The following is a 19,148-nucleotide window of genomic DNA, read 5'->3' as shown; positions in this document are numbered from 1 at the left end:
GTCTGTAGAGACCACTAACGACCTACTTGAAATGCGTCCTGTAATGAGATATTTTCATCTTAAACCAAGGAAATGTTTTGTTTGTTGTTTTTAAGGGTTTTACGGCGCTTGCAACACATTAAAGTCATATCAGCGCCAGTAAAAAGGAAGAAAATGGGACAGTAAAAAGTTCTAGAATTACAATTAAAGCACAAAAGAAAAGGTAAGACAAAGGGGAATTGGTTCAAATAGGGAACAGATGTAGATTCCAAGAGCACACTGTCAAAGTACTTAGTTTGAGATCACCTAAAAGTCTCATCCAGACACAAGCACAGGTCCCAACTAAGAGGAATACACTCAAATGTTTACCAATCATATAATATAATATGTAAACTAAACATAATACAATGCATAACAGAGAGATGATTTACAAGGAAAAAAATATCATCTCCCAAAACTATAACTATACATTTGACTGTTTCCCTCCCAGCCAAGGAACTCCGGCCAGGGTCAGGACAAAACTAAGTAATCTCATTCCAAGACAACGACAGGAAACAATTGGAAAACAGGTACGGGGGGGGGGGGATAGAAGACACAGCATGTACCTCCCTGCCCACTATGGGAGGTCAGGATCCCCACCCAGAAACCAAGGAAACAATCTTTTCTGATGAGTAATATATTTAGACAAGGCACCATCACATTTTCTCTTCAAATTCTGAGCAAGAAGATTCTGATGTAGTTTGACAGTATGCTAAGATTGTCCAGTCAAGAGAATAGATAATTTGAAGGTCAGAGATCTTGTTCTTACTGACGTAAGTATCACGAGTGACCAATTTGTTTTAGAGACTAATCTGTCACAAAGATTCTTCTTTCAAACATTTGGCTATGTCCAAAAACTCTGTAAGACGGTTCTTCATTTGTTGTTGACCAATGAAGTGAAGACAAGGAGGAAGCGTTACTCCACCATTTTGAAGCCACACAGAAATTGGGTATTGGAGCTTGCAACACTCACGGGTCATAAGTTATACATCCTTTTTACAAAATAAAAATGAAACGGGGTTTAAAAAGGAAAGTGGAAAAGAAACCCTAGCAGTTACCAATCTTCTACAGCTGACGGCATGAGATCCCACCAAAAGAATCACACTCAGATGATATTTTGTTTTACCCAGATGGAATTATGTTTTTAAGGATTTTACGGCACTTGCGACCTATTTGTCTCATTTCAGAGCCAGTAAAAAGGAAGAAAATGGGAAAGTATTTAAAAAAAAATAGATTTAAGATCAAAAGCATACAAGAAAAAGTAAGACAAAGGGGAATGGTTCAAGTAGGGAACAGAAGTAAAATCCAAGAGCACAATATGAGAGTACTTAGTTTGAGATCACTCCGAAAAATCTCATCCAGATACAAGTATTAGTATCGGGTCCAATTAAGAGGAATATACTCAAATGCTTAGAAATCATGATATATTCAAAACAAAAAAAAAACATAACAGCGAGAAAGTTTACAAGGAAAAAAATTCATCTCCCAAAGCTATAACTACATATACATTTGACTGTCTCCTTCCCAGCTAAGAACTTCATTCAGAATAGAATCAAGTAATCTCATTCCAAGAGAAAGACAGAAATCAACTTGGAAAACAGATATAGGGGATAGAAGATAAAGCAATTGACCATCCTACCCGCAATTGGAAGTCAAAGACGCCACCCAAGGAGATAATTTTCAAAAGACAAAATAATATAGAAAACAATAACAAAATTACAACTTTATTTTTCAACGAATTATCTTATTTAATTCCAATAATTGATGCATATCAAATGAATATCAGGCATTAACATTCAACAGTAAACAGAAACATGTCCAGCAGCTTCTTTTCGTGTCAAATATCCAAATATCCAGACTTTGTATTACGTTAAATGAATTCATACAATTAAAAAAAATAAAAAATTCTTGAATGGATGTCCTTTTGAAAAAAAAATAAAAATAGACCTCAGATACTTACTATTCCAAGAGCAGCCCATGGCCCTCAGGACCATTTTTAATAGTATTAGTATAATATATAATTCCTTGCCAAATACCCCAACCACTTAATGGTTTAGCCAGCCCTTAAAACCATCACCTTGATCATTCCTCTCACGTCGATCAGTTACAATTATACCTAGAACAGTTATTTCATCTCAATATCTGACCCTGGTTGCATTAGCATTAGTATCATTGTCTTCATTATATTATCTCTCATTCCACCCCCCCCCCCCCCACCATAAAATTTATCCAAAATAAAACTGAAACCAGCTTTAACCACGCTCCATTAATCCAGTTATTATTCAAAATTCTTAAGAAGGTACCTGGCAGGGTTTTAAGTGAACAACATATGAATATTACTACTGAAGTCAAGCCCTATAACATTTTAGAACTAATTAAAAAAAACCTTGAGCTTTTATATAGAGCAATATCCACTAAATGTGCTCAAAGCGCCTTTCAAGGGGTCCCTGACAAACAGTAACACATAACATGTAGAACGAAACATGACGCCTGTTAGGCGATATTACATTTTTTTCAGACAGAGACAACGCTGTTAACGACCAGGTACTCATTTTACACCTGACTACGGTGAGAGAATGTTGAGTAAAGAGCCTTTTCCAAGGACTCTCCGATCCGAAAGCGAGTGTCATACCACAAAACCACATTCTTGCAATTTGAGTCTCAGTAAATTAATTTTACGTATTTTTAAAATACTAAAGTAACACTTGGACATTATGGGTATCAAACAGAAAAATTTTAAAACCCATCATTATACCCAAAATGAACTAATCTTGAATCATGAATACGAAAACCTGTAGACATTTTAGAATAAACGGAGATTATAGACATCGATATTATTATTAACCCAAACCTCCGTATTTACAAAATAAGGTACATACTCAATTCATCAAGAATGAAATGAATATTAATCATTCCACCAATCTTGTCAATACGATAAACAAACTGGGTGTGGGTGTGTAAAAGGTGTATATGTGTCCACAATGTGGCAAAAGTTAGTTTTCATGAATGTTGTAAAAAGACACCATTATCTTGAAGAATCATGGCAACAATAGCACAACAAATTTATATCAATTTACTTGAGGTGAACACCGGTAAATGATCCAGAAATTAAGAAACGGGCACCAAAACCATAGCTGGAGTAGATTTTAGACGTGCCACTTTTCAAAATTGATATTGGACTATGTTGGAACAAAGTTCATGGATATGCTTTTTGTTTTGTTTGTTTTTAAGGGTTTTACGGTGCTTGCAACACATTAAGGTCATATCAGTGCCAGTAAAAAGGAAGAAAACGGGCTAGTAAAAAGTTCTAGAATTACAATTAAAACACCCAAGAAAAGGTAAGACAAAGAGGAACTGGTTCAAATAGGAAACAGATGTAGCTTCCAAGAGCACACTGTCAAAGTACTTAGTTTGAGATCACCTAAAAGTCTCATCCAGATAGAAGCACAGAATCCCCACTAAGAGGAATTCATTCAAATATTAACAATCATATATAATACATAAAATAACAGAGAGATGATTTACAAGGAAAAAAATATAATCTCCTAAAACTATACATTTGACTGATTCCCTCTCAGCCAGAGTATCCGGCCAGAGCCAGGACAAAACCAAGTAATCTCATTCCAAGACAAAGACGGAAATCAAGTTGGAAAACAGATATAGGGGGATATAAGACACAGTAAGTACCTCCCTGCACACTATAGGAGGTCGGGAACCCCACCCAGTAAAATTCATGGATAGAAAATTAATTTGAATAATGGGAGACCAAATCATTCAAATTTAATATCAATACCACTTGATTATATCATTCAGACCATGTACAAAACATTTTTTCTCAATTAATCAATGCTGAAATAAATTTGGGCTTGCTTCACAGATGACATTAAATGTCCTTTTGAAACAAGTCTCACAGTACTTGGAAAACTGTACAACAACATCTCATACAATAAAACTCTTATTATCACAAATTCACGTTGATCTAGTGGGTGTCCAAATCCCTGTGAATTTTTCTCAGTTTTTCTTTTTTCTTGTTTTTGTTTTGTTTCCAAGCCTTTTTCCCACAAACTCCCACATTGTTCAGAGACATACTACTTCCAGCAATGCTTCCATCGATGGAGTTTCCATCGGCGTCTCTCATGCTGGATGTTGGTTTCAGACAATCAACTCTCACATATCCTTTCACACCTCGGGCTCCTGAAGAATGGACATTACTTTGACGCTGTGGAGAGAGGAAGTTGAATTTCAGGAATAAATATTAATGTTCATATGAAAATAATATAATCATCAGAAATCTAGAAATCTGATAAATGGTATTCATGATAATAATATAGATAACAGAAATAATATAATAATAATAATAATTATTATTTCAATAGTTATAATTATAATAATGAAAATAAAGTATATTGTGCCTTTCCCAAGATATGGCTTGAGGAGCACAAATAAAAACGTGAAGCATGGCTTTCTTCTACCCTTTTCCTTTCTCTATCTGGGCTTGCCTCGGTGCATCGGCCTGGTCTAGAGGGAAGCCTACAAGGAATCCCCCTATCTTCTATCTTTCCTCTAGTATCTTCTTTATGTTGATGTTTCAAGTCATATTGATTGCTTTACCACTCTCCCGGAAGAGCCTGTAATGTCACAAAAGTAACAGAACAGTTTTAGACCATTTTAAAAGCAATAATATACCATGAGCTTTGAAGAAGAGTCTTACTCTTATTCAAGACCAAACAGTCTAGCGGATGTGATGGAAACTTGCTACCATCTGTAAGTCAAGCTAAGACTATGCTGTTGTACCGCCCAATTTTAATTTTATCTATTTTTATGTTTCATAATAATTGCCAGCATTTTATAGCATTTCAGCTCGAGATTCTTAGAATAACAAACAGTTTATTCTTAAACTCCTTATACCACATCTTGCCTTCAAGCTTTGTTATTGTTTCCTTTGCCTGTTATCATTCTGTATAATCTTGTTTAAGGAAAAGGGCAAGAGAAGTGCAAAAAGTGTTTAAAATTTACCTTTTGGAAAAATTCTTTGTCAATAGCACTCTTTATTTGGGGCAGAGGCTGAAAAAGTAAAAAGATGTGATTTAAAAAATAGTGCCTAGTTTGTAAGATCAAACCAAAGATACTAAGCCCTTTAACCTGTGCTCGTTAAGGAAAGGGAGAAAGGAAGGAAGAGTAATATTAACACTGCTTTAGAGATATTGCCTTACTGTAGAAATCTTAATTTTAAAAAAATATTCATGTAAATAAATAAATAACAACCCTCCCCTCTATCCATCACCACTCCAAAAAATGGATTGAACGAAGAAATGTGCATAATAGTAAAATATTCACTTTTACGAACAGATGTCACATAGATAAATGTGTAAGCAGACTCACAGTTGAGTAGGATGAAAAGATTATTTTGAAATATATGAAAATATTCCAGCCTTGACAAGAATCAACAACACTCTTTGCTTTTGAAATTCTATCAGTATGAGTAATAGATTTGTTTTTTTATACAAAAGGTTTCCATGAATAGAAAATAGCTTAATATAAAATAAGGAAAAAGAGAGCACATTGCATACATCTGACAACAATTTAGTAAATGCATTTGCTACCTAGTTCAGTTAGTTCAGCCCTTGATTGCTAACAAAATAATAATTTCAAGGATGGAAACAAACGGGACTGTCATCTATGAGTTGTTTACATCTAAGTTGTCATTATAATAATATTCACTGTGATGGACACATCTAAGGGATAGAATCGATGAAAAATGTAATCCCCTAATAGATTGAATATTTACAAAGATAGAACTTCTTCGAACTTACTGCTTTCACAGCTGGTCGAGCAGCTTCCATCTCAAAAATTCTTGTTTTGTCTTGAAATTCTGGTGCAGAAATGCCAGGAGGGGGGTTGCAAAATAACAATTTCCCCTGTCAAGTTGTTAGAAAACAAACATTTTTAATCAGTCTATAATGATTTTATTATGAATTCTGTTTAAAGCACAAATTCATTGGAGAAATCTAAGTCATGAAAATAATAGCAATAATGAGGACAGCAATAATAATATCAATAAAAACAGACATTGAGAAGCAGAAAAAAATGCGTGGTAAAAAACCTTAAAATCTGAATACCAATGGAAAAAGCAATCTTTTCTGAGAAGAACTCGAGTCTAAATGTTCAAAATATTTTAAAGACAAAATTACAAGTATTTCAGTGCATCTTAATTAAAGAAAAAAAAAAAAATATATATATTTGTTTGCCTTTAGCTGGAAAACATTTTGTGTGACATACAACACATTTTAATCAGACCATCACATATTTGTATAATGACCTAACCTTGACATAATCCTTCAAAATGTATCTAGAGGCTCTGGGTCCATCTGGTATCCCCCTTTGTGTCATGAAGCCACGCATGCCTGTAATACAATAATAATAATAATAATAATAATAAATAATAATATAATAATAATAATAATAATAACAACAATAATAATAAATACAGCAAATAAAATAAAATATATATTTTTTTTTTTGAGAAATGATAAATAAATCTATCAACATGTTACCATACAGCATGCACAAAATGAAGGCCAACTTTCTCATTGATTGTGATTTTATACATACTTTTATTTGTAGGATAAAACAGCTAGGAAATCAGGAAAAACGAGAACAGGCAAGAAATAATCGGTTGAAATTCTTGGAAAATCACTTTCACTTCTCATATCTGATTAAATTTTCACTTACTTCCATATGCATTGAGAAGTTCATCTGCTCTAAGAGGCCTATTTGGATCCTCATCAACCGAGGGCCGTGGAATCAAAATACCATAGGTTGTCTCTAGGACATTCCGGGGTATGTGATCACAGACGTGGAACAGGATGTTAAGGAAAAAAACCAATGGTTCCCAACAGAGTCAATTACCTTTATCAAGTGTAAATTTGTTTTCATCACAATAATTATTTTAGTCTGAAAATTTACAACTATATAGAAATAGTTGCATCAAACAATTCTGATTGATCAATCACACATCGAAAAAGAAATTGATAGCTTAGATATAATGTCCACCGTTAAATTTATGAATTACTGAAATTTAATATATTACTGAGGCCCTGATAAGACAATGTGTTGAGCAGCAGATTCATAAGGCACAAGCAAGTGGATGGGTTTCAATACATTTTTTTTTTTTTTTGCTAGCCAAGCAATTGGGTAGTCCGATATATAAAATAGAAATTATCATAGATAAACTTTCTGTCCAAAGGATAGCAAGCAATTATGTTTTCTCGTTTGAAACTAGACTGTGATAAACTTGGCCTCTATGGCTCTAAAAGGACTACTTCACTACTATTATTATTGTTATTATAATTTCATAACAATCTAAAACATTGCAGGTGTAAATCAATACTAAAATCATGTGCAATTACAAATTTAAGTTGTTGAACTGACGATAGCAATAAAGAAATGAAGATGACGTTTCAATCCCCAAAAGAAAGTTGATGAATCAAATTACCTTCCAACTGACTTTTTAAAATAGCAATCTTTTGATATTTCAAGGTACCTCTTTCGTCAAAACTGAAATATTCATACTTTGATTATTTCCCTGATTCAACAATAAATCTTGGGCTTGTATGACAGTCAATAATTGTAAAATCAGAGTTAAAAAGAAGTGTAACCTATATATGATATGCAATGATAAGATTCAAACCATTTGATCTTTTTGACTAAGACGGAAGACAATTAAAGCTTAAGATACATATGTATCCCATGCTCTATATGTCTTACTAAAGCTGTCTGTCAACATTGGTAAAAAGCAAGGAGTCAAATCTTCTTTATTTCTGATTTAAATTAATTTCTAAACGTATAACCATCGGTCGATTATTAAATGATTACTAATGATCACAGTGAAAATAAAAAGGATATGAGATTGGTAGGTGACACATGGTCCTTGAGTTCATCAATAGGCAAGATACCATTGATAACCAAATGTGCTTTTGTGGTGACAAACGATGGGAACACAAGACCAGGGCAATCACAAAGCATCATAGAATCATCAACATACAATGTCTGAGGAATAACAAACAATCATGACAACATCATTTTGACCTTTGATATTTTGTATCATTGGCTTGTATCTAAAACACCTAATTGAAAATCTTAAGCCATTTTAAATCAAATAACCAGCTGATATAGTAAGAAGTTATTGATCGTATTTCAAATACCAAACACTGAAAATTCGAATATAAACTTAGATTTTACTTTTGAAGAAATTATGATGCATTTTTCCAATAGAAATACCCTTCAAATTTGACATTCGTAACAATACTTTTTAGTAACTATTCACATCAGATCTAAACAAAACCGACTTAAAGGCCAACAACGCATGAAAATCTTTACCTGTAAATGTTTAGTTCGTCCAGGAGTCACAGATACAGCTAATTTCTTTTGCTTTAAGATCACGTTGATGGTGGAACTCTTTCCAACATTGGGATACCCAACCATACCAATTGTTTTAACATCCTCTGAGCGCGCTGACACGGATGGATGAGCCAACTTTCTAAAAATATCCAATAGCTCATCTGCAGTCACAATTTCAGGACTATTTTCAAGCAAAAGAGTTTTACTATTTGCCTTGTCACTAGAAGAGTCAATAACAGAGCTATCATTTTCTCCTGTAGTTGAAGCTGGAACATTTTCTGGACTGACTTGACTACGTGTTGAATTTTCTCCCATTTTCTCATTATCAGAACAATTTGAATCAAGATCAGTTGTGCACGCTGATTCTCCTCTTATCGACAAGGATTTTAAATCCATATCATTAGGGCTAGCATGCACGGGGGTATTCATGGAATTGTTTTCAATTGTCGAAGTGTCTGTGTTGTGTAAAGGTAAAGGGAGAGAAGAAGATGACGTTACGGCAATGGGGTCAGTATTGTTGTCAATCTCTTCTGCAATCTGTTCCAATTCATCTGCACTTTCATCATCCTCTTCTTCATCATCATCATCATCATCATCATCATCATCATCATCTGTGTCTTCACTTTCTTCCAATTTGTCCTGTACATGACTGTCTTTTCTTGAATCCTATAAAAACAAACAACAAATATATCATAATGTGTTTACCTCAACTTCTTCAGAATCTTATTTAATATCAAAATATTATTATTGGAGATAAGACAGCAAAGATGAAAACAATGATTAGCTTTGGTGTGCTGTTAACGACTGCTATGACTTTAGGCTGAGTCATTCAAACTTTTAAAAAAAAATCTTTTATTAAGTTTAGACAATATTCATGGTTTTTAAGGTGAAAAAAAAATGCAAGCTTGCCAATCTTTAGATGATAAACTTTTCATCCGTCTACTTACTGAATCTTTCTCTGCTTCTGATTTTGCTGAGAAGAATACAGCTTGAATACCTTGCTTGTTAAAATATTCCACCCATTGTTCTCTGTTAGAAAGTCATAAACATTAATAAAACATCATGATAATTTATTTATAAAAATCAAAATAACTCTTTACAAAAAAAAAAAAAAGAGAGAGAGAGAGAGAGAGAGAGAGAGAGAGAGAGAGAGAGAGAGAGAGAGAGAGAGAGAGAGAGAGAGAGAGAGAGAGAAAGAGATAGAGAGGGAGAGAGAAAGAGATAGAGAGGGAGAGAGAGAGGTTACCCATGCAAGCCACTTTATGGAATATATATTAATAAATAATAGAGAGGTTAGAAATATGTTAAAGCCACTGAATGAGATCTACCTTTGCAGTATAACATATTTCTAATATTATGATGCAGATATATCGGTATGAACTAAACCACTAAAATGATAAATCCTCTCTAATTGTAAAAGTTTCATGTCATGAAATAAGTCTCAAATTGTATTCTTCATAAAACAAGAACAAGAAGTTCTTGTAGGAAAAATGTTTTTATAATGCAGTAATAATCAATTAAACCAACTCATAATCATTGCTGCTTTTTAAGTTATATAGATATGTAGCTATCAATCTTTATATGACTCTGAAGCAGATTACTGAAGACAAAAGTCTCCAAACATGCTGATCTCATTAGTCCAATCGGCTGGCACCCACCTCTGTTGATGATTGAGATAATCTGCCTTGTTGACAAGCAGCATTGGCGTCTTGTTGTGGTTCACCTGTTTGATGTAGATTTCCAAATCCTCACACCTGAACAACAATGGATTTCTAGCATCTACTATTTGCACAACAACATCACTGAGGGGAAAAAAATCAAATTACAAACGAATAAAGATCTACGGCCCAATTTAAAAAAAAATGGCAGATTAGGCAGAGATAGTCATAAATATAATTATTAACTTATTTTTCATTAGACATAGTTATATTTTTTATTAATCAGAGTCCAAAAGTTTAGATGTTATTGAATTTTGATTTTGAAGTAGTAGAAGGCAGAGTATGCAGTCTTGAATGAAATTAATGACACTAATTTGTAAGCTTACAGATCAAAGGCAAAGGATTTCCAACCTCATGCGTTCTGAATCTCTTCCCTCGATTTAACTGGGACTCTACAGCGATATTTGCCTGGTAATACTAATTTACGATCACTCAAAGTGAGGCCCATTGATAATCTTATCACTGTAAACTCTATCTCTCTTTTCAATACTACATCTCCTTTTTTCAAAATGTTCATCTTTATCTTTAAAAATGCAGTATTACCAAATGACTATCAAACACTGTGGAGAATATTGAGTGATTAAGCAAAGACCTTGGACATTTTAAAACCCTTCCACTCCCCCCCCCCCCACAAAAAAAAAAAAAAAAACCCAACAAAAAAACAAAAAACAAACAACCCCCCTCCACCCCCAAAACACAAGGTTATTAGAATAATAACTTATTACGCAGCTGAGTAAAACACAAACCTTCTCTCAATCACACGCCATAGCTGTCTCCAAAAGTCAAGATTTTTTTCATAGGGTGTTAATTCGATGTGCTCCTGTTCTTCAAGCCTAGACAAAAAAAACAAAACAAAAAACAAAAAAACAATTAAAATATGTGAAATATCAATACAACATTCCCAATGAATTGCCTTCAAAGATTTTAAAATTGATCCCAAGTCATCACAACTATGGATCTGAAAGTCTATCAGCAAACACCATGTCCTCGTAACAAAATAAAGTAAAAATTTTTATTTTGCAAAAAGACAAAGATTGCCAAAGTGTCAGCCAGGCACCAACAAGTGAGCAATAGGGTTGAGTGTCTTGCTCAAGGATAAAAAAAGCAGAAGTGAGCCTTGAACGTATCACGGTGGATGTGCATATTGCCATATCTGGTATCAAACAACATATTCACACCACAGTCAGCAAAATCATTTTGCACCAAAAAAAAAAAAAAATGGAATGAAAGAGAGAGAGACAGGAACCACAATTTGTGAAGCTTTATAAGATGCACCATGTGCTGAAAATGAAATACAAAGGAATAAACGGACAAAAAAGTCCTTACTCCCCTTTTATATCAGACAACCAAATATGAAGGCAATGCAGGTCCCCTTAAAGTAAATATTGAGTGAAATCAAAATTTGTTGAATGAAAAACTGCCCCTGTCATTAAAAAATACTCTAGCATCTCTTAATTCTAACATGATACAGAGCTTAAAAAAAAATAATATAAAAAAACAAACAAAAAACCAAAAACCCTTCAATTATTTTCTTTCTTTTTAATTATTATTATCATTATTTATTAATTTAATTCAACAAATAACAAGAGCATACTCATTAAGCTGTCGTCGCCACTCTGTAAAACTGTCTCTCTCCAAAAGCAGCAACTCTTCCTTGCTTGTAAATTCATCCCAGTGTGGTCTGTAGTGAAATGATTAGATAAGAAATGCTTTAGATCCTGATATACACGTTGAACCAAAATTGAAAATCTTTTGAACAAAATAATTCTAACTTACTTTAAAAACATTTGATTTTCTGATTTATAAAGAAATGACTTTCACAATTCTGATACCCGCAAGAATCCAGCAACTTGATAAAATATGAGATTTGCCTTTCTAGTAAGATAAACATAGAGTTATGGAATGATGTAGCAAACACATATTGTTAGCTATAAAAATATGAAAAAAATACAATTACTTAATTCTAAAAATCAGGACTTTTTATAAAGCTAAAGCACAAACAAAATGATTTTTATTCAGATTAACCTTTAGAACACTTTATAAAGAGTTAGCATCAACAAAAATAAAATAAAATAACAATAATAATAATAGTAATAACAATATTAATAATAAAAGGAAGAAGAAGAAGAAGGAGAAGAAAAAGAAGAAAAAGCAGATGATAATAATAATAATAATAATAATAATAATAATAATAATAATAATAATAATAATAATAATAATAATAATAATAATAATAATAAAAAGTGCCATAGCTTTGATTGATGAAACAACAAATCTAACAATTTGGATCATGTCATTATATTCTGTTCTTATATCACAGTAAAAAACTTGCTAAGTAATAGAAAATTACAACAACTAAATAAACAATGAAACAAAATCCAACAATTTCGTTCACTGTCTCTGATAAATGAAGAAAACATGCGAGATCGTTTGTTTTGTTTTTGTTTTTAAGGGTTTTACGGCGCTTGCAACACATTTAGGTTATATCAGCGCCAGTAAAAAGGAAGAAAATGGGATAGTAAAAAGTTCTAGAATTACAATTAAAGCACCCAAGAGAAAGTAAGACAAAGGGGAATGGGAACAAATAGGGATCAGATGTAGATTCCAAGAGCATACCACCAATGTACTTAGTTTGAGATCACCTATGTCTCATCCGGACACAAGCACAAAATCCAACAAAGAGGAATACACTCAAATGCTTACATTATACATTAAAAATAACCAATATAATAATACATAACAGAGAGATGATTTACAAGGAAAAAAATATCATCTCCCAAAACAATAACTATGCATTTGACTGTTTCCCTCTCAGCCAGGACTCCGACGAGGGCCCGGAAAAAACTAAGTAATCTCATTCCAAGACAAAGACAGAAAGCTTGTTGGATAAGATATAAGGGGATAGAAGACACAGTATGTACCTCCCTGCCCGCTATGGGAGGTCAGGATCCCCACCCAGCATGCGAGATCAAATTTCCATTAAAAATTAATTATCCCCCTTATTTTCTAATAGATTTTTTAGCATGTTCCACCGGGGGCTCACCCATCAAAACATGATGTACTGTGGTAAAAAAAAAAATGAATCTCAACAAAATATGCTGAGGAGAAATTATTTTATTCTGAAAAACGAAACAAAACACAACTAATGTGACAGAAAAGTTCACAAAGGGCACCTCAAATGGTAGAACGTAAAAGATAATGCTAACCTTCTGGGAATTCGAAGCAGTTCTTTATGTTGATGTTGAGCACTTGAAATTTTTTTAACATCCTCTGCTGTAAGTCGAATACCTTGTCCTGGGTCTGTGATGATTGTGAAATTCTGACGTTCTGAAGAAAAAATGATTACAATCAATGGCATATCAGAACAAAATATTATATATATATATATATATATATATATATATATATATATATATATATATATATATATATATATATATATATATATATATATATATATATATGTACACATATATACTTACAAACACACACACACTCTGAGACAAAAAAAAAAAAAAAGAAAAAAAAAGAATCACTCAGATCCATTATTTTCACTTTTCATGATTTTGTTTTTGATTTGTTGATGTCATTGATTTGGGACCAAATTCAATTTGATTTTAAAATCTCAAGATAATGTTGTTTCTGTGGAGAAAGCTTGCAATGCAATGTAGTCAAGAAAAACCTGGGTTTTGGATTCATGACTGATTGGTGTCTTAGAAAATCACAATTAAAGCCTTCGTTCCATGAATTGCGTTAAACCTTTTTGTCTTATATGGTCCTTGAGATTTTCTAATTACTATTTAGAAGGGTTACAGTCCTTATTTAGTACAATTTTTAAAGAACTGATACGTTTTTGTTAAAATTAGCATTAAAATTGAGTGCGCGTAGTGTTTCAGGCTATATGTTTGCAAAACTAACTCAAATGTTTTTCAACCATTCAAATGATATCGAAAGAACAAACCCTGGAATACGTACAGATCTGTATTTTGGCCTATTGTCACTATACTTACACAGTGGCACGAAGATTTAAGATTAAACGCTACTGTCTACAAATGTGTCTTGAGACTATCTTTGAGGGGTTTGCAAAGAGGACAGTAGAATGATTTATACAAACGCTTTATGTATGAGAATATTGACATCTATTGCCTCATCAGTAGAAATTACACTGCTCATGTCAGAGCAAAACCAAAAAAAACCACGTATCGAGCATTTGAATTTTAGTCTGATAATCAATTCAGATTTGGGAATACAAGTTCAGTTTTCTCTTTAAAACAAACCCAGAGAACTCACTCTTCAATACTTCCCCTTTAAACTGGTATAACCTTGTTTTTGCTGCAAACCATTAGGCCGTTTTTGTTGGTGAAAGAATATAAAATACAGTTGTTCTGACTCTAACTATGCTCCTAAAAGTAAAAGTAATATCAAAGCCTATAAATTTTATCCTGAAACTGTATAATCAATTCAGATAAATGTTTACCAGCTGCGAAATCTCTACCAGCCATATCGGCTTTTGTCAAGAAATCTTCCAAGTTACTCTGCTCTGTGACTGACTGGAAGTTGATGCGATTATAGCTAACTCCATCTTGAAGGTCTGAAGTGTGCACCTGAAATTCAAACAATAACAAGTTAATGATCTATAACTTTTAACCTGGATATGTTTCCAATTGATTTCAGAATCCTAAATTTGAACTTGGCTTTTGTCCACCATGCAATGTATATATAACACTGAATTTTACCAATGGACAATTCCCTATATAAATATTTCCACCAATCTGCCAAATGGGAAATTCTGGCACGGGTAGCAATATATATGATCACAATAAAGGAATAGGGAAGGGGAGGGGAGAGCAATTCATCTTCATACATACTTTGTCAACAGTACATCTTCACATTAGTCTTTCCCCCAACCTCCTTTCTTATAATTATCATTATGTTTGAAAATCAGAATTTTAGAGACAATGACGGAAGAATGGCTGAAAGGAAGATTGAATGTTGGAATGATTTCCCCAAAAGTGGATGGGTTGGCAGGTATGTCTATATTCATAATAAATGGACTGTTTGCATATATACTTATCCATGCTATATAACCATATAATAAAAATATATTCCAAGATATTGCAAAAGAAATATAAAAATATAAAATTTCAAAACTTACAAAGTTGTCAACAGTTTTTCTGGGTCCATATCTTCTTTGAGTGTCCTTTACTAAAAGACTGCTTCTCATCTGAGCCCTTTGCCCTTTGCGACCCATGTTTGTTTCTTAAAATCTAAATGTAAATCTGTTGAGGCAAAATAAATAGAAATTCTTGTCAAAGAACGTCGCAAATGGTAATATCAATATCCTCCCAACCTCCTTTTTTGATGTTGTTTTTTCATTTTTATTGTTAATTAATTCTGAGGAATAAACCAACAAAAAATATCACTCAGAAACAGAACAAATATAATCATAAAAGGCTAAAAAGAAGAATGAAAAGAAAATCTCGATCAAAAAGACAACAAATAATCCCAATATACAAAATAAATAAATAAAGTTTCACTCGGAAACAGACCAAATTTCAGAGAAGGAAATGAATGAGTAATTAAAATAAAATTCTTGCTCAGAAACAGAATAAACATTTTATCAAGTCCCTCAAAAAGTTAAGAAAAGAACAGAGAATCTCACTTGTCGTGAACAGATTTCTCCATCTGGTTCATGAGAGGTAAATTTTAGGAAATAGAAAAGAAAAGTCTCCACTGAAGTGGGCAGTTCTCCATATATGTAAAGGACATATCTTCTTCTTCTAGGTTCCATGCCTGGTCCAGGCTTCGGATACTGCATGAATTATCTCTCTCCATTCCTCCCTGTCTCTTGCTTTTTCAAACAGCTCTTGGATTGTTAGGTTGGTGAAGCCCTTCAGTTGGTCTATGAGTGTTTTTCTTTGTCTCCCCCGGGCGCGTTTACCAGGTATTTTTCCACAACATGCCAGGTATTCATTCTTATCTTTCCTTACTATGTGTCCGAAAAAGGATAGTTGTCGATCCACTATGAAGGGCATTAGTTTCCTTTGTTGGTATGTTTGTTTTAGCACTTCTTCGTTCGTTTTGTGTGCAGTATACGATATTCTCTGCATCCTTCTCAAGCACCACATTTCAAAAGCTTCAATGTTCTTTTGTGTTTCTGCATTTGTAGTCCAGCTTTCGCATCCGTATAACAAGATTGGCCACACGTAGCACTTCAAGACTCGGAATCTAATCCCGAACGACATCTGTTTGTTTTTCAAAATGTTTCCAAGGTCCATGAAGGCCTGTTTGGCTTGAGTTATTCTTGCTCGTATGTCTCGGTTACATCTTCCATCTGTTGTCACTATTGAACCTAGGTATTTAAAACTTTCTACGTTGGTAAGTTGCTCGCCGTGAATCGTTATATTGCAGGTGTTGTTGTTTTCGGGGTTTTTCTGTATTACCATGCATTCCGTTTTGGTGATATTCACTTCCATTCCCTTGGCTTCACTATCTACTACCACTTTGTCAACAATCTTTTGAAGTTGGATTTCTGATGTTGCAATGAGTACCGTATCGTCTGTGTATCTTATATTATTTATGTTGTGACCTCCTACTTTTATTCCCTCCATATTATTTATGCCCCTCATGATTGTTTCTTGGTATAGATTAAACAGATCTGGTGAGGCAACACACCCTTGACGGACTCCTTTCTTAATAGGAATGGAATTTCCTGTAGAGTTTCCGATTTTGATAGATGCCTGCTGGGTGTAGTATAATGTTTGCATGAGTCTGAGGTCTTTCTCATCAGCGCCAATGGAGTGCAGTTGTTTTAGTATTTCTTCGTGGCGTACTCTATCAAAAGCTTTTTTGTAGTCGACAAAACAGAGGTATAGTGGGGTCTGAACCTGTATAGCTCTTTCACTTAAAACAAGGAGGAGGTATATTGCGTTCCTTGTCCCTCTGTCAGGTTGGAATCCATATTGTTCTTCTGCGATTTCGGGGTTAATCTTATTCCTTAGCCTGTTGATAATTATACGCAACAGTATTTTGTTGATGTGGCTTATTAAACTTATAGTTCTAAAATTTTCGACTGCACCTGCTTTCTTTGGTATTGCTATGAAAATAGAGTTACAGAGATCTTCTGGAATTTTCCCAGTATTGTATATATTGTTGAATAATATGTGAAGTTCATCAATTGCTAGATCTCCTAGGCTTTTTAATACCTCTACAGATATTTCATCAGGGCCTGTTGCTTTACCATCCCTCATTCGTTCCATGGCATGTTCAATTTCACTTTTGGTGATGTTTGGTCCGCTTAATGGTTCTTTGAATTTCAGTGGTGGTTCATTTCTATTTGGATCATTGTACAGTTCGCCTATGTATTCTACCCGTCGGCTTTCTAAATGTTGTTCTTCAAATAGCAGTTCCCCTTGTTTGTTTTGGATACAACTTCCTGCTGCTTTGCTTTTCCTTTTCCCTGATAGTTCTTTTATTCTTTGGTGAGCTTGTTGGGGGTTGGGTTTGTATTCTCTTTCGATTTCGCAGCATTTCCAGTCCAGATAGTTCTCGTGTGCCTCGATGCATTTGGATTTAATGTGGTTGTTCAATGTTTGGTATTCTGCAGACCCTCTGTTGCATTTTCGTCTTTCTTCAAATAGGTTTAGAATTTCATTTGTCATCCATTCCTTTTTGCTGTTTATTTGAGCTATTGGTAAATGCTTTTCTGCAGTTGCTTTGACACACTTTTGGAATATATCAAATTGTTTTTCACATTTTTCGTTATCAGGTTCACTTTGGCTTTGTATCATGAGTGCATTTTCAAATTCTTCTCTCATTTTTGTTTGTATGCCATTGTCTTTGCATAACCTGTAATCCCTCTTTATTCTACCAGCTGTTCAGGACATATATGGGCGGTTAAAAATGCCATGTATCAAGGCATCATGCCAATAGTTCAGAGTATGTTCGTCGGGTAATAAAAAAAATAAAACAATTGACTAATTTCAATCAACATATTCCATTATCAATATTGTAGTAAGAAGAGCTTGGAAAATGAAGACAATCTCATTTTTATACCCATTGTGACGTCACAAACTCACAGGAATAAATAACACACAACAGTGAATGGAACTCACAGTGCCACCCAACAGTTTACCCAACCTGAAAACAACTCACAACAACTCAATAGCCAAACAACAACAAACATTGAGACACAGCAATAAATATGTTCCCACACACTAAAAATAAAACCCCCAAAAAACAACAATAATGAAAAACAGAAGTATCTAACAATAAAAACAGGCCTAAATGAATAAATATAAATAGGCTAAGTAAAAAATCTCGCCCCAAAACAAAAACGCAAATGATCAGAGAAAAAAAAAGGAATTCCAGACTTGATAATCCAGGATGACTTTACTTTCAAAAATTAAAAATTATTCTGTTTTTCATCTTAGAGTAAGTTAGACCAGAGAATAAGTTTGTGTGAATAATAAAATCTAGAGACTGTCTTTACTCACAGACATGAGTAAAGTTCCCGAAGGGATGGGTCTTGCCATCGAAATTGAGCTATTTTTTAGTGCTTAGACAAACCGTTAGTATCATATTCTTACACATACCACTGTTCATGGATAGATAGTACACGATGGTTAGTCCGCTTACTAACTTATTACTCTTACTCTTTACGCTACTCTTAATTAATCCAAAATTTTACCTGATAATTAAAATTGAGGCAAGCCTGATTCGTGAAATCATGAAAATAATGAGTAATCAATCTACCTTTTGTTTACCAATACCAATGAAGTCATAGACGATAGATCTACTACCAACAAATTCTAACAACTCTGCTGATACTGATAGTTGATAGTAGACATGCTTGACAACTGACTGCTAATCTTCTAATATCTAAGTTTCGTTCACAAATTTCACAACATAGTGCAATTTTTTATTTTCGGAACAAACCGGATATTTAATAAATCGCGTTGATAATCTGAAATTTTGATTAAATATCCCTTCATAGTGACACATTTGATTAAG

At 33.6% G+C, this 19,148-nt stretch overlaps 1 protein-coding gene across 2 annotated transcripts; it reads right to left on the bottom strand.

Annotated features, from left to right (window-relative positions):
- Positions 1-1,741: 1,741 nt before the first annotated feature.
- On the bottom strand, positions 1,742-19,074 carry LOC144970284 (large subunit GTPase 1 homolog). Of its 2 annotated transcripts, none has more exons than XM_078909758.1 (15): positions 18,891-19,074; positions 15,292-15,415; positions 14,614-14,740; positions 13,343-13,463; positions 11,731-11,817; positions 10,883-10,969; positions 10,077-10,220; positions 9,366-9,447; positions 8,398-9,084; positions 7,924-8,067; positions 6,751-6,874; positions 6,343-6,422; positions 5,832-5,936; positions 5,035-5,082; positions 1,742-4,237 (listed from the first exon to the last, which is right to left on the bottom strand). In XM_078909758.1, the coding sequence occupies exons 2-15, from the start codon at positions 15,385-15,387 to the stop codon at positions 3,998-4,000; spliced, it is 2,172 nt and encodes a 723-aa protein (XP_078765884.1). In that variant the 5' UTR covers positions 15,388-15,415; positions 18,891-19,074; the 3' UTR covers positions 1,742-3,997. The 2 variants fall into 2 exon arrangements, with proteins under 2 accessions (XP_078765884.1, XP_078765885.1); XM_078909759.1 differs by lacking the exon at positions 1,742-4,237 and adding an exon at positions 4,490-4,646 and having other exon boundaries at positions 18,891-19,029.
- Between the last annotated feature and the right edge of the window lie 74 nt (positions 19,075-19,148).

This window comes from Berghia stephanieae, chromosome 4 (genome assembly GCF_034508935.2).
Source record: "Berghia stephanieae isolate SIO BIC M18660-M18661 chromosome 4, UCSD_Bste_1.3, whole genome shotgun sequence".
NCBI classification, from domain to species: Eukaryota; Metazoa; Mollusca; class Gastropoda; order Nudibranchia; family Aeolidiidae; genus Berghia; species Berghia stephanieae.
This window is presented reverse-complemented; position numbering and strand designations above follow the sequence as displayed.